Source organism: Molothrus aeneus, chromosome 9 (assembly GCF_037042795.1).
Source record: "Molothrus aeneus isolate 106 chromosome 9, BPBGC_Maene_1.0, whole genome shotgun sequence".
Taxonomy (NCBI): domain Eukaryota; kingdom Metazoa; phylum Chordata; class Aves; order Passeriformes; family Icteridae; genus Molothrus; species Molothrus aeneus.
The window spans coordinates 15064107-15087004 of NC_089654.1; the positions used below are offsets into that span (position 1 = coordinate 15064107).

At 37.7% G+C, this 22898-nt stretch overlaps 1 protein-coding gene across 1 annotated transcript in view; it reads left to right on the forward strand.

Moving 5' to 3' along the window:
- The window catches only part of HS2ST1 (heparan sulfate 2-O-sulfotransferase 1), a 79075-nt gene that overhangs the window by 43887 nt on the left and 12290 nt on the right, over positions 1-22898 (forward strand). The window contains exons 2-3 of the mRNA XM_066555327.1: positions 13678-13916; positions 20654-20739. Of these exons, the coding sequence (XP_066411424.1) occupies positions 13678-13916; positions 20654-20739 (325 nt within the window). The remainder of the gene's footprint in view (positions 1-13677; positions 13917-20653; positions 20740-22898) is intronic.

Below are 22898 nucleotides of genomic sequence, written 5' to 3' on the forward strand. Positions count from 1 at the left end.
GGTTGGAAGATGGGATCCTCAGGCTGCTCACTGCTTTCTGGCCTCAGAGTGTTCCCATTCAAGTCTATTAAAAGCTACCTAAAAGAACTTTTAAAAGCTTTTGAAACTGCTGCATTTTTTTGTTTGTTTGTTTGTTTGGAAGAAGAACTACTTCTTTACCTCCAGTGCATGTGGTTAACCATCAAGAGTGCCTGGTGTTCTTTCATTGTAGTATACAGGGGTATATTTTTCTACTTCTTAAGATGGTTTCCCACCTTTTTTAGTGGTTTTTTTTTTTGTGGCTATTTTTATTTTAACTTCACTTGCTGGAACTGTGGTTATGTCTTAATGGTGGTATTCAGTAAACCTTCAGACTCCTTCTCTTCAGTTTGGGTTAACAGACAAGTGCTTACTCAGCTGCATAATGTAAAACAAAAGGAGAACATTGTTAATTATGAATGACTAGGCTTATTATCTGTGTCCAGACAAATATTGCAGAATTCTGGTGTCCTTCCCAAAGGTAAGTTTGAGATAGCTGTGAGCTGCCAGGTTTACTTTGTGTAGACTATTCCCAGCTCTCAGTAAATAATAACACAGACTTTTTGAACTTTGTGCAACTGTTGAATGTGAATTTATATACATATAAGAAATTCTGGATTCAGTGCTGGCTCTTTAGTGGAGTGTGGAATAACACAACATATTCTAATTGATAGTCAACTCACACATTATTTTTTCTTTCCAATTAGTTTCCTTCCTCCCCACATTTAATGCAGTTTGACCTCATGAATTCACCACATGAAATGGGGAATTAGGTATGTTGTCTTGGTTATGCCTGAAGCCCTAACTGTTGTTAGCCTGGAGTAATTAATAGTAAGACCCTCCAATGAAATCCATTTGGAGGTCATCGGTGATCTTGAAGGTTGGTTTGTCTCTAAGACTATTGAAACAGAAGAAAGTCTTGTTTCCTTTGCTTGTATTGTGTTTGTGCAGAAAGAAAATTAAATTAAAGAAGCTGAATGTGTAGAATAATAATATTACAAGCTTTCATTGGTAAATCCATGAAGAAAATAGCAAACTCAGTCTATGTGCAGACTAAAAATTTACACTGCTATTGACTTACATGCCGAAGGAAACATCCATGTGGTACTTAATGTATTCTGACGTTTTGTGAAATAATATTTTGGACACTTTTTAGTTTACAGGTGGCTGAAGTTATCAGTTTTATCAGTTGTGAAATACAGCTCCCATGACCCAGATGACAGCTGTACCTTATCTCCCATAGTCCCCATTCCTCTTGGGTGGCATGTTCAGCAACTGATAATCTCTGTATTGTTTTAATAGCATTAATATTTACTTTTCTTTTTAAATCCTGGCAGTGAAGCAGAAGGTTCTGACTAAGTGTAATCAAAAAAACAATACTGTATTTCAAGATAGTCTTATTGATTGCAACAGCTGATATTACTTTGCCCTTAAATGAAGGGAGCAGTTTATTTTCATAGTAGTTTGGTGTTACATACATTAATCTTTGCAACTTGAGTTTCTTTCATATCTGAATGATATAAACAATGTGTTTGCTAATCTAGCCAAGATTATATAATGGGAAAGTTTAATACATTTTTGGCTGTGATACAATAATCGGTTCTGACAAACCTGTGAAGCTCTGTAGCGCTTCAATGGCTTCTACTGATTTTCAGCCATAAGTAAGAATTCAAACCTGAGAAGTCTTAATTTTTAACTGAAACTGAAATGTGTGCTCTTTTGTGGGTAGTTTATTGGTTTTGATCCTATATTGTGTGCCTAAGGATAAAAACATAGGAATAAATAAGATGATTTGATTTGTAAGGAACATGAAAAGATACGGATTAAAATAGGTTGCTGTTTCATAGGCATTACATGGATGCCTCTGGTTTTTTCAGTGATTTGATGTTGGCTAATGGAAAATGTTAAGCATATTTCCTTCTTTTCTTTTTATATAAGTTTCTGACAGGAAATCTGTAGCTAAATATCAGTTTATGATTTCCATCTGTTCATGTATAATAGTGTCTTATAATGCAGTCCAGATTGCTGCCCAATGGAAATGTCCTATAGCAGGAGATAAGCTTTCAAGTGATTGTTGTACATATTATTTTTGTAAATTAGTACTTCATATAATTTTGAAGACAGAGCACTCATTTTAAAGACATTTTTCTTGATGCAAAAATTTCCACTAATTAGCAAAGATAGTGCCTCATCTTTCTAGTGACAGTATTTTTTAAAAGAAAGGTTTGCATAGTTGTACTACTATGGTAAAATAAGAAAATAAAATACATCCTTAGATTCAGGTAGGCAACAGAAAGAGGAAAATCGCTGAAATGTTTTTTAGTTGCAAATCTCTTTGATCTCTGCAGTGTGTTTCTCAGCTAGTGACGACTAGATTAGGGAGCATTTATTGTAACAGATACAATTTTAATTCTGAGAACTCAGGTAGTTTAGACTAATTAATAAAACTGTTAAAACTCTAGCTTTTGAAAGATGCATGTCAGCATATGTTTTACAGTGAAGATTTCTACCTTCTCAGCTGGAGGAAGGACTTGGTAATGGGACCCACATGTTCCTGTATGTGGAAAACAAGACAGTGAGTAAAAAAACCTTACGTGTGTTATTCATGCTCTTCATCACATCGGTCTTGATTTTTGCACAACTGACTGTAAATCATTGCAGGGGAGTTGGACTAGATGAGCTTTCAAGGCCCCTTCCAACCCAAATTATTTTGTGATAGATGGTGAATTATTGTTGCTTTTAAACTTTGCAATCAAGTTACCTTAAAATACCTGTACTGCCTGAGAGTTTCCTGCTTTCACGTGTAATGATAATCTGAATAATAAAGTTAACATGATGAATCATTTTAATATTTTTCAGTTTAGGACTTATTTAAGGACAGCTGTATTGTGTGTTAAATTAGCCAGGATGCTGTCTGTGATTTCCAAATTGGGCTGGAAGTTCTTCTGAGAGGCAGAATGGTGCTCAGCCTAGGGAGGTTTAGCTTTGTAATAGCCTAAATAATTATTATCAAGAGCTCTCACTTCTTGAAAAAAGTGTATTTCATGTCCATGGTGAATTTCCTTCCACCAAGACAGTCTGCTGCAGTTGTTTTAGTGGAGTGAATGTGAATTTCTATGGGGTTTTGCAGCTCAGTTGTTATCAATTCAGAGCTGTTTTCAATGGGTAAGCTGATTTCGTATGGTTTGCCTCCTGTGGCTGTGTGCTTTGCACAGGGTGACCCTTCACAGAGAGCTGGGGGTATTCCATCTCAAGTTCAGAAGCTGGAACCAGTCACATTTGTAGCCATGAGGGAATGGGTCTCTATCATTTTGGAAAATGAAAGCTATTGGCTTCAACTGCATTTTTGCTGAATATACTGGGTGAGTTTGTGTCTGGGCTGAAAGCAGGGGTTGTTCTCAAATGCTTGTCTGTGCAGCAGATGTGCAGAGACAGCCGGTCTGGGTCCGGGCTCGGCCCGTGCCGCTGAGCTGTGTCAGGGACCGGCGCGGCCCCGGCACAGCCCCTGCTGTGGCAGGAGATTCTGCTGGCTCTGGTGCACAGTCAGCTTCCCTCCTGGGGAGGAGCAGCAAGAAACTCCTCTGCTTCCAAGGTGCTGAGAGGCAGGATTTAAAAACAAACCTCACGACTCTTTTTCCCCCTCTGAGCAGCCAAAAGGTGCAAAAGCAGAACAGAGCTGTGGCAGCTCTGTGCTTTTTCGTTCAGCGGGAAATGTTGTATTTTGAAGTACAACTTACTCTGTACAATTGTAAATACAGTTTTTAGAAGTCAATATATTACAGAAATTGTACCTCAGAGAACGGGTTAAAAGAGTTCATGGTGCATACAAAATTAGTGAAGTTCCAGATACTTTTTAAGTACCACGTGTAAAGTCAAGTGAAATTTCTACTACCTGTTGTAGTTGCAGTCTTGTGGCATTGACTACTGAGAGGGGCTTTTTCTATGGCCTCTGAAATAAATGGGTGCTACTTTAACCAAATTACCATTGGGATAATATGTTGACATTTGGGAGCACAGAGGGGAGACCACTTGGACAGAATAAACTCTTTTAAATTTGATATAGTTTTGCTGAAAAAATCACTACACATATGTACTGCGGTTCACCCTGGATCTTGCTTAAGAGTTCTCTTCTCAGTTGGTCGTAGCCTAGTAGTATACAGAGATGTGAAGTCCTGATCTACAACAATTTAGATACAGAATTTCCCTTTGATGAAAGGTGACCCATTTTCTCATTGATAGTGTGATGTATGAAACGTAGTGAGAATTTTTACCCTGAGTCAGTTTTAACCCTGCATATTGATGTCAGCCCAAGATATCCGTGCCTTCCTGAGAAGAAGATAAATTGATATGAACTAGGTGTTGGAAGAGGTGTGAAAATATTTTGAGGTGGCTGTTTGGAAACTAAGAGAAGTTACTTTAATCTAGGAATGTAGAAGTAATAAGACTTCAGAAATTATTTTAATATGCACAAGGGAGGTTAGTGTTTACAACTTACATACAGCCATAGTGTTTCTGCCTTTTTAAAGATAAACTGTGAATTGGAACAGAAGATAAAAATGATGAAGTAGATACAGAACAGTACCTGAGGAGTTGAAGGATGAGAGTATGCACATTTTCAGTGTTCGCTCATCATGGAGCTTCCTTTGTACCACATCATACTATGGAGGACTATTGCCTCTTGACTTTGCCTCTGTCTTTTCTGCCCAAACTTGTGTATGAATTGATCCTACCACAATATGTTGTCTTCTGAGTACTGTTGTTACATGGTTCCCTCTTTAACCACTGCAATTAAATTTGCTGAGTATCATGAGTCAAAGTTCAATTTATTTTATTTCCATTTATTTATTTTAAAATTTTATTTGATTTTATTCCTTATCTAACAGTGTTGCCAGAGAGTCTGTATGATGACAAAGAAGTCCTTTTCAAGTTTCCCTCTGCTCACTCAGTCTGAAGAGCGAGTTCACTATTTAACATGTATCTGGAAGGTTATGTGTCATCCGAATTCACCAGTGGTATTCTTTGCTTTGAAGTATCTCAGATAAATAATGCATTTCTTATAAAAAATTGTATCAATTAGTATATCCTCCCACAGAAGTTTATAGTAGTGCTTTTGTAGGCCCTGCCTCTAGTAATGGCTTGGATTAAAATAGCTTTCTGATTTAAAATTCTAAAGTAGTAACTTCCATTTCATATAGCAGAAGGGAAGACTTGTGTGTTTTTTCATACATGCTTTATTAGAATTACCAACAAATATTAATATACATCCTTAGATGGTTGCAGCTTGTTAACATAAAAATGGACCTTTGAACCTTACTATTCATATATGCAAAAGTAGTAATTGAGGCTTATGGAATTTGAGGATGGAGACTTAATGCAACAGCAAGGGAAATTTAAATAGTAGATACAGAAACCATTGATGGTCACTGGAGCCTTAAACCAAAAGCACCTCAGGAGAATTCGGGTTCGTGAATGGAGATGTGAAGAACAGAGAGGAAATGTTTTAGATTAATTTGGTAGTTTTCATACTGGCATAGAAAAGAAGTGTTATAGCTGTACAGCTTCTCTGGGGAAAGCTGAGTTCAGACCTCTGGTGAGGGCACAGACTTCTCAAAGTCACAGCATCTTTGGGAGCTCGGGCCGTGACGTTTCCACAAACCATTTCTTTAAAATAGAGTTTTAGCATTGCTATTCATAGCTGTGCTGACTGTGTAATATTTCTTTAAAATCAAATTAAAACATCATCATTGCCTTGGTATTGACAGTTCAAAACACTTCCGCTCTCAATGGTAGCAAAAGGATTATTGCCTTCTAGAGCTCTGCAGGTTTCAGCCTTATTAGAAATGGGTTAATGCTAGATTTTGGCCTATTGACTATTGTTGGAAGCAGATTACTTTGCTTGTATAAAATAAAATCTGACCACTGAAAGTCTTAATGTCTGCAAAAGATAATCTGACCAAATATATGGGTGTTCCTGGTGTTTGGTTTGGGGTGCTTTGGTTTTTTCTCAAGACCAGTCAACTCTGCATACTGTGCAATTCTGACTGCTAACAAAGCAGTATGTAAAGCTAAATACACTTTCCCATCATAAAATGAGTATTTTAATGAATTTGAAATACCAAAAGAAAATCTTGATTCCTCTTTTTCTCTGGACTTACTGGGGGAATTCTTTTTGTCTTTTATTTCAGTGGCATTGCCTTACCCAGCATAACATTTGGCAGTTCTGACTTTTAGTAAGTTCAGTGATGGTATGTCTTCTGATAATGAATAATTGTGCTGTATTGTGGTTAGGAAGCATTGGTAGAGATTGATGAATACAAATCTGCTGTATCCCTCACTATGTGGGACCAAAATACTGAGCAGGGGGCTGGAATTGTTTTTAGCTTTTTGTAACAGCTACCTGAGATGCAGTTGGAGGAATGGTTTACCCTTTTCTTCTGGACAAATTTTCGTCAAATAGTCCTCCTTGTTCAAAAAAAAAGATCTGGGAGAAGATCAGAATATTTCTCGTGCATGTAGGAGAATAATTCCTTTTAATTAAAAAGCTTAATCCAATCTAAATCAGGATTAACACCAAGAGGCTTTCAATGAGCCAGCTGGCTCTCCTGCCAGAGGGAAGTTTTTTGTATAAAACCACCTCACTGTACACATCACTAGCCTGGACTATTTCTGTTTTTACCAAGCACAAGGAGCTCCATATCACACTGACATGAAATGAGGTCAAGCTCTTGCTTGTATAATTGTGATATTACCAATCAATGTCTGCTACAAAGGGATTTATAGTTGTGATGTTGATATGCAAGTATTTGAAATATGATTGCCACTGTTTCTTAGCATGGAGAAGATGATTCTGGAAGGTTTTCATTAGCTGCTAGTTGTGTCACAAGTGTTCTATGTGCATGGTTTCAAACTGGTATGGAGGATTTCATGTGAGCTTCTCTCATGACAGTCCAGCTGAACCTCAGGGTACACCAGGGACGTACGTGTTGAGAGGAGTTTGTAATGGTCCCTCCATGGACTCCTTGGGTGCACAGGGCCACTGCTGCTTTCAATCCTCTGAGAGTCAAAGGGGAAGGGCTCCCCTTACAGCAGGTGATTATTTTATTCATAAAGGAACCAGCTTGATACTGCCTGTAATTTTACTCCTAGTTCTGCCTGAGAATAGCTTGGACTTAAGTGTGAGGAGGGGAAGGATACAGCAAAAAGAGTTTTCCAGAGATAATTATAACGTTTTAATTTCGTGTTTGTTGTAATTCTAGCATTTAATTAAAAATAGAGGGGCTTTTGTACTTTCATTTACTTAAAATGGCTTTGATGTTCCTGAAATGTAATTTTTAAGTGGTCTGTATGTTGTTAGAGCTTATCTTTATTCATGCTTATCTTTTTGATCTTGCAGATGAGGTCTTTAGGCTGCAAACCTAAGACTGGAAAAATAGATAAAGCATTATTTTTAATCTATGTTGATATTTTAGCTACATGAAGTAGAAAATATCTTGATTAACAATTCACATTTTTGAGGGGAAAATAAAACATACTTCTGATTTATGTACAAAGCAGCCAAGACATAGAATTAAACTGACGTTTCTTAAATTAAGCTAAGACCAAGATAAATAGTTTCTATAAACAAAACAAAAAATATAATTAAGAGCTTGTCTAATCAGTATTTTTAAAATGTAATTAAAATTAATTCTGTAATGACTTAACAATCATGGGGCTCATGCAGCACACAGGCTCATTTCTATTTTTTAAAACTTCTTTCAAAACTTCTGTTTTACACAAGCTCCAATAACAACATTAAGGTTAGAAATCGTGTTTATCACTGTAAATGCTTAATCTATACATAGCCAGTGTCAATTTAGCAAATATCACGCTCTGTCTGTTGGTGCTACACAGAGTTTTTGTAGGGTTATTCTTGGTACTCCAACTTCCTCAGATTCCTAGTAAAATGTTTAGCTCTTCTACCTTAACCACGTCAGCTGCCGTTCTGATCAGAAGGCAGTGCTGTTTGCTGTCTTCCTTTTTTTGGCTGTTAGACCAGATGGCAATAGCTTGTTTTCCAGATTAGGTTAGTTTAGCCAAGATGTGTGAAGACAAGCAGGGGTATAAGTGCAATATGTTGCAAATAACAGTATGTCTTAGCAATTAGTTTTATTAAACCTGATGGTGCTTACTAGAATACAGCATTGTCCTTACATATAGGCCTTTCAATGATTTTAACAGATAGGTTAGTGATTCTTTTTGCTTTTTTGCTAGTCAATACCCTTTTTAAAAAGTAAGTGATTGTATGGCTGCAGAAAGCTTGTGTAATAATATAAATAATGAATATATATAGATAAGCACCAGTCTCCAGGCTGCCTTACTAAATAGAGTCAGACACTCTATATTGATCTTGCTTTTTTTCACTATTTGAATTGGATTTTTCTTGAAGGAGTGACATGCATATTTGTATAGTGGAATGCTTGTGACAACTGTATGTGTGTAGAAAACAGTTCCATTAACTTCTCTTGCTGACACTGGAGACCTGCATTAAGATATTAAGGCACTATAAATAAAGCAAACCCTACTTTTATATACTCAGCTGATGTTTATTATTTAGAGAACAAATCCCTGGTTTGCAACTTATTTTTCTTTGCTCTTATCATTGTCACAGTGCTTCATAACAGATCATTGACAGTTTTGGCATTCTGAAAAGTCACAAAGCTTTTCCTTGTGTGATTACATCCTTCACTTTACAGCTGTTTACTTGTCCCAAGGAAACAAGAAATTGCAAGTGACTGGGAGAAAACAAAAATAAATGGTGACTGTTGTGTTTGTTCTCATGCTAATTCATCAACTTGAAGTCAACACTTGGGTCAAGCAAAACAGTTCAATCTGAGGTTGGAAAGCTTATGGAGCTGCTTGACATATGCTTATTTTTAAATATACTACATCATGGTGCCTAAACATTTTGCTTCCGTAGATCTTTAGCTAACTTTATAGTTAGCATTATGTGCAGTATTCAGGAGGCATGGAAGTGGTGCTGTAGTTAGAGCTGAAGATGTGTTTTAAGTATACACCTTCTGTTTTAAAGCATTTACAAACTTTTGAAATTTTCATATTTGATGGAATTAAGTATTTTATTTTTTTCTGTTTTATTGGATGCTGTTTTATTGAAGTATTTGCTTTAAGTATGTATATTATTTCTGGGAATAACCATGCTTGCTGGGATACCTAAACTTTGTGTGTATATGGTGGGTGTGGAAAATGATTCCAAACATCAACTTCTCTACAGATTTATGATTCTATTTTAGCTGTTGTTCAGTTTTCATTCTTGGTCAGAGGAGAATGGAGTCCATAGTGAGTAGGTTTGCAGTCCTGCTTGGGTTCAGTGTTTAGGCCAATCATGCATTTAACAAAGCTTTTGGGCAGGGAGACAGCTTGAGAGCTGTTTGCCTAATTGGCCTGGGAGCAAGGTGGAAAGCAAGCTGAGACACCAAGTCAGCTGGCTTACCTGGTGCTCCCAACTCCAGGAAGCCTGTTTGTTGGTTAATGTGGTGTCCAGAATGTACATATACAGCAACAGTTTGCTCAGGGGCGATGCTGTCCAGGCCAGCTGTCCAGTTCCTTCCCTTCAAGCCAGTGAGGCTGAAGTTTGAATCCACATCTTTTTCTTCTGTTGGGCAACACTCGAAGGCTGCTGAGCTAAAATTTATTTTAAGACTGAGTCTTTCCTTGTCTGGGTGGGCACTTTCACAATGAAGCATGGCAGGCACATAAGTCAGATTGAAGAGAGAGCTAAATAATATCTGTAGATACATACAAAAGGAAAATAGGTGTAGAGGACAAAGAACATAGTTTGGGAAAGTAGAGCCGTATGCTCTGAATTATTTTTTTCAGTTACTTGAACTTGATTTTGACAGCCAGCAAGGCTCTAAATGTATCTTTCATCAAGAGTGGTAAGTGCTAAGTTAGAAGGTAAAGAAGAATTTCTGATTTTGATAGATTTCTTTGTTCAGAAATCCCAGGAGGTTCTTATGCTTCTGTGAAAAATGTGAGGAATTTGAAATGTTTGGTTTTGTTAATCTTTCAGTTGTTAGAATCCATGACACACTATTTTCTTTGGGAAGATTTTGTATGCAGTTATGCAGTTAATTCTTGGATTTGAAGTCAATGCTAATAAGCTTGTTTTACCTAAGACATTTATCTGTTTGAATGTGCAAGGAATGTAGACTAATAACTGCTTACGATCCCAGTCATTTGTTTCTATAATTATTTAAATATTGTTCATTTGGGTGATTTGTTTCTGTAATTATGTAAATATGGTTCAGCTGGGTTTTCAAATATTTTTAGAAGTATGTATGGGTCCACTGCATTTTCACAGGTGATTTTTTTAGCTGGGATCCTTGGCCTGTCCATTTCTCTCCAAGTATTTCTTGTTAGTAACTCTTGAGCTTGTTGAGAAACTGCTTTGACTTGAAAAGGCAGTAACCTTGAAGTGATGGCATACAGATGAAATGTTGCTATTAATGCTTTTGCTGAAGGAGAAGACATAACTTGCCCATTATGTGTTATTTTCTGGTAGCATCTGACTGGCAAACCAATTTGTTGCTAGCCATGATATTTTGTGGTTTATTGCTACAAGAGGATGGCTCAAGAAATGTAGGTCATGCCAAGAGGCTGAGTTACAGAAATAGGATGAAGGCAGATTTAGAAGAACATGTAGACAAATGGGTGAGAAAACAAACTTGTTCTACTGTTTACAAAGCAGCTACTTCAGCCAACTAAGGATTTTCTGCAAGTAATTCATCTGCTGGTAAATAATCAGTTCAGCAACTGTTATTACACTGATCATATTGGTACTGCCTATGTGCAAACTGTCCTTGCAGTTGATGAAAGTTTGTGTGCAGGACAGCTGCAGATGAGAGAACAGAGTTTATCCCAAGGGTGTAGCAATTATATTGTGTATTACAATTGGGGAAATTCAACAAGCAATAGTAAAACAGTGTGAAACAGAATATTTTATGCCTTAAAATTATCCTGTATTATAGTTTTATGAAAACCTGTCTTGTACTCAAAGGGTATCACTTGGGTGTAGTTATATAATGTGAAATTTAGAGTGTATGATCTTAACCCTGTTTAAGCATTTGGCTCTTAATAATTTTGCATAAGTATTTTTCCTATAACACAAAGTTTAAATAGAATGCAGTGAAAGCAATAAGACTTCGGGACATTTTGTCCACTGAATCTCTGAGATGAAAGAAATCACCGGTCCTGATTTTTAGAATTTTTAAAAATTGTTTTCAGTGAAATCAGTCCAACCTTATGTAGACAGGTTCTTGTAATCAAAGTTATATTCGCAGGCCTGTCATCTAAGGAGATGTTTTGGTAAACATGATATATTTAGTAAATACACCTCCCTATCTTCCACATGTCAAATGTCTTTAAAGCATTGCATTTTTTACTGTATTTCTAAACATATAGAAGTATTGTTCATTTTTCAGCCATTGCAGGGCTTCTACTTCCAAGATTATTTAAATTTTATAGAAGAACAAATGAAGTAGTTAATCAAATGCCCATTAACTCCTCAAATTCTCTAACTTCTGGTTACATGGGTATCCCAAAGAGTATTCTCAGTTGCATCTTACCATTACTGGACCTCTTCCCCTCTCCAAATAATAAATTAACTAAACTTGTAAATAAAAAAAATTGATATGCATAATTTTATAAGTTAAACTGACTTTTCAGTAAGTAGCAGAAGAGCTTCCTGATTTCCTGCCAACAGTTTGTGAGTGGGAAAAAATGTGCACTTTTACAAAATTTGCAATTTTCATTACTGTATTACTTGTAGACTAGAATGAAATAGGCCCTCAGAATGGCTGACCAGGTTAGACACTTCCAGGTCCTTCCTCTTGTGCTTCAGCACTTTATATCCTTCACTTCATTTCAGATTTTGTTTTTTAACTATTGCAATTATTTCAAAAAGGTGATTTCAGTGCTTTGTCTTAAAGATCAGTTTTTGTTTCAGCTTGAAATTTAAAGCCTCCTTTTTTTCCATAATAGGACTGTGTATACATCAAGCTTGTGAAGGTTCTGCTCCTTACCTGAGTTCTTGCTTTCCCCCTTGCAATGGGAAGCTGAAGGTGGTTGGATGCAATAGCCTTTCTGCTAATTGCATCCAATCATGCAGCTCTTATATCTTATGCATGGTCTTTAAAGTGCCCTTATCACACTAATTCTTGAATCATCAAGGTTTAAAATACCTCATTAGAGAATGCTTCTCATAAATCCTCTTGCAAATCATGTCTCTTTCTCACAAATGTTTCTCTCTTCCATGTAAGTGTTATCAGCCCTGGGGTTCTGTGCAGCTATGATTAAATCTGGCTTAGATCTACTACTCTGGTGTAGAAAATACCAACCAAATGTGTTTCATTTCAGCCTCTCTAGGTGGTATTCACTATCCATGTAGCCTTGGGCAGCCACATGGTTAGCTGTGTTCCCTACTGAATGCTTCCTCTAATCTGTTACTGGCAGGAAGGGGAGACTTGCCAGCCCCATTCTTCTGTAGCCATCTTCAGAGAGATGAAACCTGAGTCTGTTGCCTCATCTCTTTCCAAAATAGGATGTCTGCCAGCATTGATGGGAGAGGTAGCAAATGAGAAAGGAAGGAGCAAAAACTGTGACTGATGTAGTGGGGAGCAACAGATGTCATGTGGAAAATTGAGATACACTCAATAAGCATTTCCTACAAACATTTTCCTACTGATGTAACTTAGTTATGGGGTGTGAGATATGAGCATATGAGAGAGTGAGTGAGTTTAAGCTTTGAAGCATTTCAGACAGATGGAATTTTGTGGTTTAAGACAATTTACGTGGAATTACAGGGTAGGCTATTCACAGCTTGATGATTCTGCTTTAGAAGTGATTTTATGTTATAATTAAAGAGATTTGGTGAAATAGAATAGAAGAAACTGCCTAAAGAATCAAGGGAAGTAAAGGTCAAGAGCTGCTGCTGCTGTTAAAAGTGTGTCATCTATAAAGAGCTATACCCTGTAAAAGAAAATAATACAGAGAATTACAGGTTACTCTTGTGATATCAACTTCAGCTTACACTGTTGATAAATGCAGATTTCTTTGAATGCATTGTTAAAGGCAGTATCACCACACGTGAGTGAGAAAAAGCGTTTTGACATCTGTATTACAAATTGTACTAAAGTACATACTTGTCTAGAACAGAAAAAAGCCTGAGTCTGTTACCTGTTTTGTAAGCATCTCTTGCTTCTATTCTTGTCAAACTTCAAATTAATAAAATCTTCCATTATAATTTTTAACTAGGGGTATTGTAGAAATCATGTGGGATATTTCAGGGATGTCACCATTTTCATAGTGCATTATAGACTTGTCTTTAGAGATGGTGAGTCTAAAGACAATGACATCAGTGTGAGTCACAGAGTATGGTCTGTGTTCCCTAAGCATTTTGTTTTCTAGGCTTCGTGTTCTGTGTTGGACTGTCTTTCCTTCATTTTTATTGATGAAGTTTTGTTCAGATATGTCAGAAATACATACTACAGCTAGTGTTTCTTTTCTTGCTCAGGAGTTACTGCTTTTCACCAGATTGTGTTCTAAGGTTTGAACTTCAGATTGGTGAGACTTACATTGAAATTTTATATTTTTCTTCCTTAACAGAAAGGGCTATTGCAAGGCATGAAGTCAGAGAAATAGAGCAACGTCACACAGTCGATGGTCCCCGACAAGATGTGACACTGGATGAGGAAGATGATGTGGTGATTATTTACAACAGAGTTCCCAAAACTGCCAGCACATCTTTCACAAATATTGCCTATGATCTCTGTGCGAAGAACAAATACCATGTTCTACATATCAATACAACCAAAAATAACCCTGTTATGTCTCTGCAAGATCAGGTAAACTGCTGAATGCGGGATGTCTTTATGAAACCAGGGAAGAGCATAAGAAAAAACGTTTGCTATGTAAACTTGAGTCATCTGATGTATTTAACTTCTTTGTCACATATTCCAATATAAATGAAATCTAATGTTTTCATATTTTCTTTGTAGAGAATATTATTTCTTAATAGGTTGAGGTTTTTGCTTGGCTACTGGAGGTGGTAAGTGTCTGTTTATTGGACAAAAATGAAGCTAAAAAGGGGCATGACTAGGGTAGAAATGACCTTCGTTTTTATAACTGTTTTGGCTGTGTAATACAACTTGTCTGTCATCTCCATCTGCAGTGAATGCAGTCTTAGGCAATTTGCTCTCTGAGTAGTGCAGGCACTGTGCCATGCTGTCAGGGCTAGACTTGTGTCTTTAGTACTGGGGCTGGTCAGGTCTCACAGGTGATAAAAAGCATATAGAAAAGTGCTTGTAAATAGCTTGCTCTGCAAAGGATGAGTCACTTAGCATCCATTAAAATCCTCACTAAAATCACTGTAGTACCAGACTAGAAATGACCATGGCTACTGTATTTTAAAAAGAGTATTTTAAAAAGATGATGAGGGTTCAGTGCTGTGTTTTTTATTAGGCTGGGGTGAGGAAGTAGGTTTATTGGTTTATTTTCATTAGTATTTCCTTGGCTGCCATGAGTGCACTTGCAGAGAATCCAGGTTAGAGATCTGAAACATCACTGTCATCATTCCCTGCCTGTAGAACAAATGTTTCTGAGCTCTCTGCTGCCGGTTGTATGCTGATCACTTAAGTTGATATGCAGCAGAGGCAGGAGCTGCTCTGCATTGCAGCATGTCAGCACTGAGCCTTCCAGCTCCTCTAAGTGCATGTCTGCAGGCTGAAGCAGCTCAGCACAGCTGGACTGGGGCAGGGGTTGAGGTAGGGATCTCTGTGCAGAGGAAATAATGGACTTGGGTGATACTGGAATCTGTTCTGTTATAGTGGAGTTGTGTTACTGTGGAGTATTTCCTCCTGTAAAATTGTTTCCTACATATGAAGGTGGTACTGTCATACATGATTACTCTGATAGTAAAGTCTGGTAGTCATCACTATAGTCCTGTCCACTGCATAGAACAAGTACTAAGACCTGTGCATTAAGAGCAGGGTGATTTTTCAAAAGATTTAATAAGCCTATTAATTAAAAATCGTACTCAAGTCAGGTATCATAGTACTGCACTTCCCATCAAATTCTGTTTCTGTCAAGGTGTCTTTTGAAATGGAGGTCTGTCCTGGAGGATGGGAGAGCTAGTCATTGAGTAGGTATAAATTAAACACAGGCTACCTTAAATTTCTACTTCTGTTTGAACTTAATTCAAATAAAATTTGTTCTTTGCAGGCTTAGTTTTATAAAATAGAAACTCTTCATCTTCCCTCTAATAATAATCTATTGAAAAATGAAAATCTGTCTGTGCTGAGCATGTCCACAATACTGTCAGTCCTACCTTCATTTGATACTATGCTCTTGTCCAAGGTGGTAAATTGTGTAGTTTAATTGGACACTCAATACTGTTTTTTGGTGGCCACTAACTGGGAGATGCTGACAATGAAGAACTTCATATATTGCATAGTTGTTCAAAGACGCAGAAATAATTATTCACCTTCAATACATGGAGATAACACCTTGCCATTGCAAGTCATAGTGCATAATTCAAGAGATGGCAGGGGTGCTGAGTGGTAGCTGATGATGTTTACTCTGTGTGGGCTTGGACTAGCACAGCATATTCATATGCCACCTCCAGCAGTATAGCTCACTTGGGTGCATTAGGTGTATATGTGCCAGTAGTAAAATATATAAACATATCATAGAGACAGAATTGTTCTGTTAGTGATATTGTGTGTTAAAGCAAATCTCCCTAGGTAAGGTGAAGATTGCTTTGGGCCTGACAGAAATTTGTAAGTTAGAGAGTGTTCTTTTGTGCAGTTTTTCTGCTGTACTTTTTCCAAACTACTGTAATTCTCTAACAGATTCTAAGTTCTCTGCCCATATGTGAAACCTTTACTTCTTGAATGCAGTATGAAACAAATGATATTTAAAATCCACTCCAAAATAGTATGTATCTGATTTGAGATAATCTGATAAGAGTTGCTAACACCATTTTAGTTTCAGGTGTAACTTGTCCCAGCAATCCTCCTTTCTTTTGCAGCCTCTGTGGCAGCAGGATCCTGGGAGCTGCCCCTCTTTCCCCAGTCTGGGCCTTTTCTTTGCAGCAAGCTGAGTGCTGTGTTGCTCATGTTGCATTTCTGACCTGTGTGCTTTTCTTAATTAAGTCAGAGTAGTTGTTTGGTTGAGTTTTACTTGCTGCTTGCACGTTTCAGCAGTGACACTTTGTCCATACAAGAATGCCTGTGTTACAGCTATCAGGATGGCGTACCAGTCACACAAACTTTATTGCTTTTGTTACATGGTGAAGTTGTCATTGAAAGCACTTAAAATTAAATTACTGTTCTGCATTACAGCATGTATTCTTGATATATTATTTAAAAAGTGGGTGTGAGAACATTCTCTGTACTGTTATTAATGCTACAATTATCCAGTGTTTCAGTCCCTCAGCTTGCTGGTTTCTGTTTCTTGGGTTTTTTTCTCCTTCAATTTCTCTCTCAATTTTTCTCTAAAGAGCACCATGAAAATATATTATCTTGCTTCCAAGTACATTCTAAAACAGTTGGACTCTCAGAGGACAGCACAGTCATAGTGGCTTTAGTGGTACTTATTTCCTCTGCTAGTGGAGGTTTCAGTGGCTGTCAGAAGTGGAACAAGTGAAAAGCCTGCAGCAACTCTGCAAGAAATGAAAGTACTGTCATGTGTTTGTGGACATTTAAGAATTTTTCTTTTGGAGTTAGATGATCTAATGAGTACAAGTGCTGAATGTGCCAATTGTACTTTTCCTTCTGAGAAAGAACTTCTATTGCAGGGCAGGTATCCTGGCTGTACTGTGGCTGAACTGGTGAACTCAATCTTTTCACCATTTCACAGAATTGATTCTCAGCTGTCCTTGCCTTGAGCTTGCTTGTGGCTGTTCATGGCATGCAGCCAAAGGTGTGCTGCTTGCCTGTTCCAGCCTTCCAGACCTGTGGGTCAGAGCCAGCTCAGACACACTCAGACACACACACACACACTTGCACACTAGTGCACGCACACACACACACTCTCTCTTGCACACTAGCACACACACACACTCTCTCTTGCACACTAGCACACACACACACACACACTCTCTCTTGCACACTAGCACACACACACTCTCTCTTGCACACTAGCGCACGCACACACACTCTCTCTTGCACACTAGCACACATACACACACACTAGCACACACACACTCTTGCACACTAGCACACACACACTCTCTTGCACACTAGTGCACACACACACTCTCTTGCACACTAGTGCACACACACACTCTCTTGCACACTAGCACACACACTCTCTCTTGCACACTAGCACACACACTCTCTCTTGCACACTAGCACACACACACTCTTGCAACTAACACGCACACACACACTCTCTCTTGCACACTAGCACACACTCTCTCTTGCACGCTAGCGCACACACACACTCTCTCTTGCACACTAGCACACACACACACTCTTGCACACTAGTGCACACACACACTCTCTTGCACACTAGCACAAATACACACACTCTCTTGCACACTAGCACACACACTCTCTCTTGCACACTAGCACACACACACGCACACTCTCTTGCACACTAGTGCAAACACACACTATCTTGCACACTAGCACATGCACACACACACTCTCTCTTGCACACTAGCACACACACACTCTTGCACACTAGCGCACACACACTCTCTCTTGCACACTCAGGCACTCTCACGCTGAGACACAAGCACAGTCACATGCATACACATCAGATACACTCAGACACACTCACAGTCACACACACACGCTTGCAGACGTGTGCACACGTGCATCTGTGTGTGCATGTGTGAGTGTGTGTGACTGTGAGTGTGTCTGGGTGTGCATGAGTTCATGTGAGAGTGTGCAGTCAGACTCTAGAGAAGAGGCACTGATGGCTGCAGTTACTGGGCAGAGATCAGAACTTACAGCATCACTTTCGTTTGCACACATGGCTTTTTCTCAGACCAGGTATGCTGGTTGGGTTTTTCCTTCTTTTGGCTCACTGGGACTTGTTTTAAATTCCTACTGTCCTAGAAACTGAATGTGTTTAACTTACCTGTCAGGACATCTTATGCCCCTGGAGTACCTTTGATCAGGCTTTTTAATTCAGTGAACCTCAGCTGATTTCCCACTTACTGAAGGCTGTGAAGCAACTTTGTAGGTGATTATATAAAAGCACCCTGAAACAGCTTCACAGGAATTCCATTCACATCTATGTGAACTTTTAAAGTCACCTCAAATTTTATTCAATTGGGCTCTGATGGAGAAGCTTGCTCTGTCTCTTGAAAGCTACAGTATCTGCTAAGCCCTGAAAAGAAAAGTAAAATTGATCATATTTAACAGTATGAAGCAGTGAGCAATATTAATCTCTGACCTAAAATGTGTGAATCCAGACTCATTAGACTGTCCATGACCTGGAACAATTCTGGCTTTTGGAATGCTGCAAATTATGAGAGAAAAAAAAAAATCTCTTGCCTGCAGGCTAGTTATAGGTGTTAAAAAATATAGTTCTCAGGGCTCAGCATGTTGCAGGTCTGTCCTAAGAGAGATGTAAATGTCACAGGTGTGTTATAAAACCTTCCTAGCCTTCTCTTAGCTTGGCTGGTGTTAGAGGCCTGAAAGATCTATATTTTGATGCCAGATGGCTGGCATGGGGATCTAAAACAAAAAGACTTAGGATTTTGTACTTAACATTACCTTATGTCTAGTCCAAGTCTATTAGAAACTGAAATTAATTAGAAATCATGTTAGATGATACAAGATTTTAAAAAGCTCATTCATGGAAACATAAATGAACACTTTAATATGTGGGCTGCGCTGGACAGCCTAAATAGCATAACTGGTTTACTTGGAGAATTGTATCAACCAGCCATGACATTTTGGGGTTTATAGGTGAGGGAAGGAAAGGTGATTGATATTTTGTATTTAGGAAATATCTTTGCCAGGTAAAGAAGTATTTGTAGTATTTGTAGAGGCTCTCCACTGAAAATATCTTGTCATTAATTTTGGAAAGATACAGTGAATGGAATTGTGGTTTATTTCAGTTTATTTACCTGTAAAGGTAAAGGTAGTTCAACTGGATTCAAAGTCCCATATTAACAGTTTGTGCTATGGACAAAATCAGACAGAAAGCCAATGCAGTTTATAAAACACCATTGTGTAACATTGTGCAGTGCTTTTCAGCTAGATTTGCCACCATTTTAATGTGCAATAGATGCTTTAAATTTTGTAATACCACAAACTGTGAAACTTGTATACTAAAAAAATTAATGTTACCTGTTATTAAAAATTAGAATAAATTTCTGTTATCTGAGAGTCCAAGAGCCAGTGTTTAAAGAAATAAGGTTACCAACCTCTTAAATCATAGACCATGAGTTTTGCACAATTGAAGAAACAGCAGCAGGCCAGTCTCACCTCTTAAAATCTTCAACTGGGAGGTTATAGTAAGTAGTAAATATTATGCTTCAGGACACTTTCAATACATTTGAGCTTACAGAATGGTAGTTAGTGTGTTGTCTTGAGTTCTCAAACTTTGCTTTTTTGTCTCTCTTGTCTCACCTTAGAATCTTTGTGGTTATCTGTTTCTCTGTATAACAGAAAAGATACTGCATATGTGCAGAGAACATTATCTTTTAATTCACAGCCTCAGAAATGGCATATATTTGTCAAACAGCTCAGGCAGTACAAATTTATCATCCTCTCTTTATTATCCAATTCACTAGTTTTGGAATAACTTTCAGTTACTTGCTTTGATGTTAAAATATTCTGTTCATCTAGTAAAGCCAAGCTCTATCAGGATTTGCATGTCCCACTTAATTTGATCACACTCTCTGGTTTGGGGCATGTGTCTTATTTTGTTCTTTGAAATGTAAAGCTATTCCTGTTTTTGTGAAGTTTGCCAATAAGTGTTCTATCAGCCCTCATTTAAGGGCTACTTCATGCTTTAGCATGAAAATTTCACTGGAATGTTAGGCTTAAGATGACTATTCAAAATAGCAAACTATAGATCTGATTTACATTGCATGCATTTATAACATTTCTGCATTATTTGTGCATTGCATTTTGGGATGGAGGAGCAAACGAACCCATCAGATTTGTTTCTTATATCCCAATAAAATAGGTTTAAGAACATGCTGTAAATCTGGTACACTTTTATTTGAGGGACTGAATATCAGATCTGACAATTCCATAAAATATGTACTTGCATTTCTACTGAAAGAATTCTGCCTTCCTTTCCAATTACAAATAAAATAGACTGACAAAAATATAAATGTTTGTTTTGCTGATATTTTTGTGATAGGTTTCCTTGGACTGTCCTTCTGATTGCTGTATTCTGCTTTTGTTAGTTTCTGATCATTAAATCCTGATGACCTAAAATCAGTCATCTGCATGCTGCAGGAAAGTCTACTTTAGGGGGCACAATTTTTTTTTATAATACTCAAAATAGAGTTTTTAATCGAATGCATTATAAAATCAAAAGCCAGGAAAGAGCGTGTATGGGTAAATGTAATGAGGCACACAGAAACACGTTTTGTTGCCCGCTTTCGCAGGTGCGCTTTGTGAAGAACGTGACCTCGTGGAAGGAGATGAAGCCGGGATTTTACCACGGCCACGTCTCGTACCTGGACTTCGCCAAGTACGTTCCCGTGGGCTCCGGCCGGGCTGCCGCGCCCTCCAGCGCTCCAGCTGGGAACTGCAGCGTGGGCAGGACCCGCGCCCCGGCCCTCCCGGAGTGCCGGAGTTCGGGGGTGATCTTCACCCATTGCTCTTCTTTTCTTGCATGATAAACTATAGCCGAGTCTCATTTAAAAAAGAAAACGTTTATATACTGGGATTAGGGTTCCTTGTCTAAATTCCAAGCTTGTTTTGCTGAAAATCATGGCTTTTCTCTGAAGCACTGGCAGTTCGGTTTTAGGATTGGCTTCCCATTTTGGGAGGTTTAACATGCCTATTCTCAAAAATGCTTCATATAAAGAGTAACACCACCTGCCTCTTAAGTTATATAATTCTTCTCTACCTTAGTATCCTTTTACACTTTATCAAAATATGAAAAGTTATCTTTTTAAGTAGTTTTCTGGTCTATAATAGTTTGATTTGCTAGAAAAAGCATTGAAATAATTCTTGTGGAGTTAAATGCTGCTACTTCTAAAATTAAATTAAATATCTTAAAAATCGTCCCACTGACTTCAAAGGTTCAGGATCATATCTTTATTTCCACTTTCATGTGTTTCTTTTCTTGTCTTATTTTTGCTTCTGGATCTAAAGCTGTGATCCTCAGTACCTCAGTCTTATGAAACCTCCCCTTGAACTGACAAGTCAGTTTTGCTTAAGATGCTTACTAGGCAGTGCTTTATCTTGCACTTGGAGCATGTGGAAAATTATTTAAAATTGAAAGTGGCATTTTCAGATCTCATTACATTTGACTGCACAAATGATAGTAACCGCTACTTTTACCTCTTGCTGATGGTCACTCAGTGTTTCTATGTTTCTGTGCATTAAAGTATTTATTTAGATTCTTTTTTGTATGTAATAATTCCTTTTGTTTAGTCATTCCTTTTAATTACTCATTCTGTCATGTACTCTGATTTTTAATTTGAACTTTTTATTACAAAGAATGAGATGGGGAAGTGAGACCTGTGTGGATTCCCAATACTGTACATTATCAGAAAATGCTAAAAGCTACAGTAGTAGCTGAAAATAATCAGTAGCACCAAGTTTACAAGAAGTAACAGGCAAAAAAGTTACTGACAAATCAGTCAATCAAATCAAATACATCAAAATTCATTAGTTTCCTTTGACTTTTTAAAATTAAAATGCTTCAACATTAATAAACGCTTGAACTGAGTAACTGCTTTCTGGTGCAGCAAAGCTGAATGTTATTTTATGCATTAGTTCATAAAGCTGAAAACATTTTCAGATACTGGAACTCTTAAAACTAAAATATTTTACATCTAGAAAGCATCTAAGCAATTTCACAGATTTCTTTCATCTGCATCTTCCCTCCAGGACTGTGTTGTCTTTGTTGTTTGTTGTCCTTTCACCTGAGTGATTTTTTTTTTCCCCACAACAGCTTGCTTTCTCATACTTTGGGTTTTCATTATTAAAATATTATCTTGAATACGCTGGTTGTGCTTGGCAAGGCCCACACCTTTAAGGCTGTGAGGTATGTTCTTGTAATGAACATTCTTGTAGTTAAGAAGTGTAAAATATTTCAGAAGAGTCAGTGCTTCCTTATCCATGGACTTCAGACTTAGGTCCACTGTGAAATATCAGAAGTACCTCTTAAAATATGCTGAAAATTAAAGTACTGGATTCCATCAATAACTCAGAGTATTGAGGACACGTTATTGTAATCCATCCATGTAGAAATTATGCTAATAAAAGTTTAAGTTTTTTCCCTTTTCTTTTTGTCTTTAAAATTTCTTATCCATTTATTCTCTATTTTCTCTGGTAAATAGTTGGGAAAATATGTTCTTTGACTATGCAATTGCCAATTCATTATCATTATTAATAAGGTTACAGTAATAAGTTATGTTACTGGTAAGTTTATGTTACTTGTAACTGAAACTAGTTCTTCAAGCTCATGTGCAAATGCAGGCGACTGTACAATGCAGCACAAGCATTTCTAAGGGCTTGGACATCTGCAATTAACCCACAGATATGTGCTGTTCATTGGCTGAGTCTGCTGCTCTATGGAAATGGTTTGTTACAGCTCCCCCAGCATTTGCAGCAGTCTGTGGAAGGGGACACCACCTGCATGTCTCATGCACTTCAGTGGAGTTTAAAGAGGGTGGA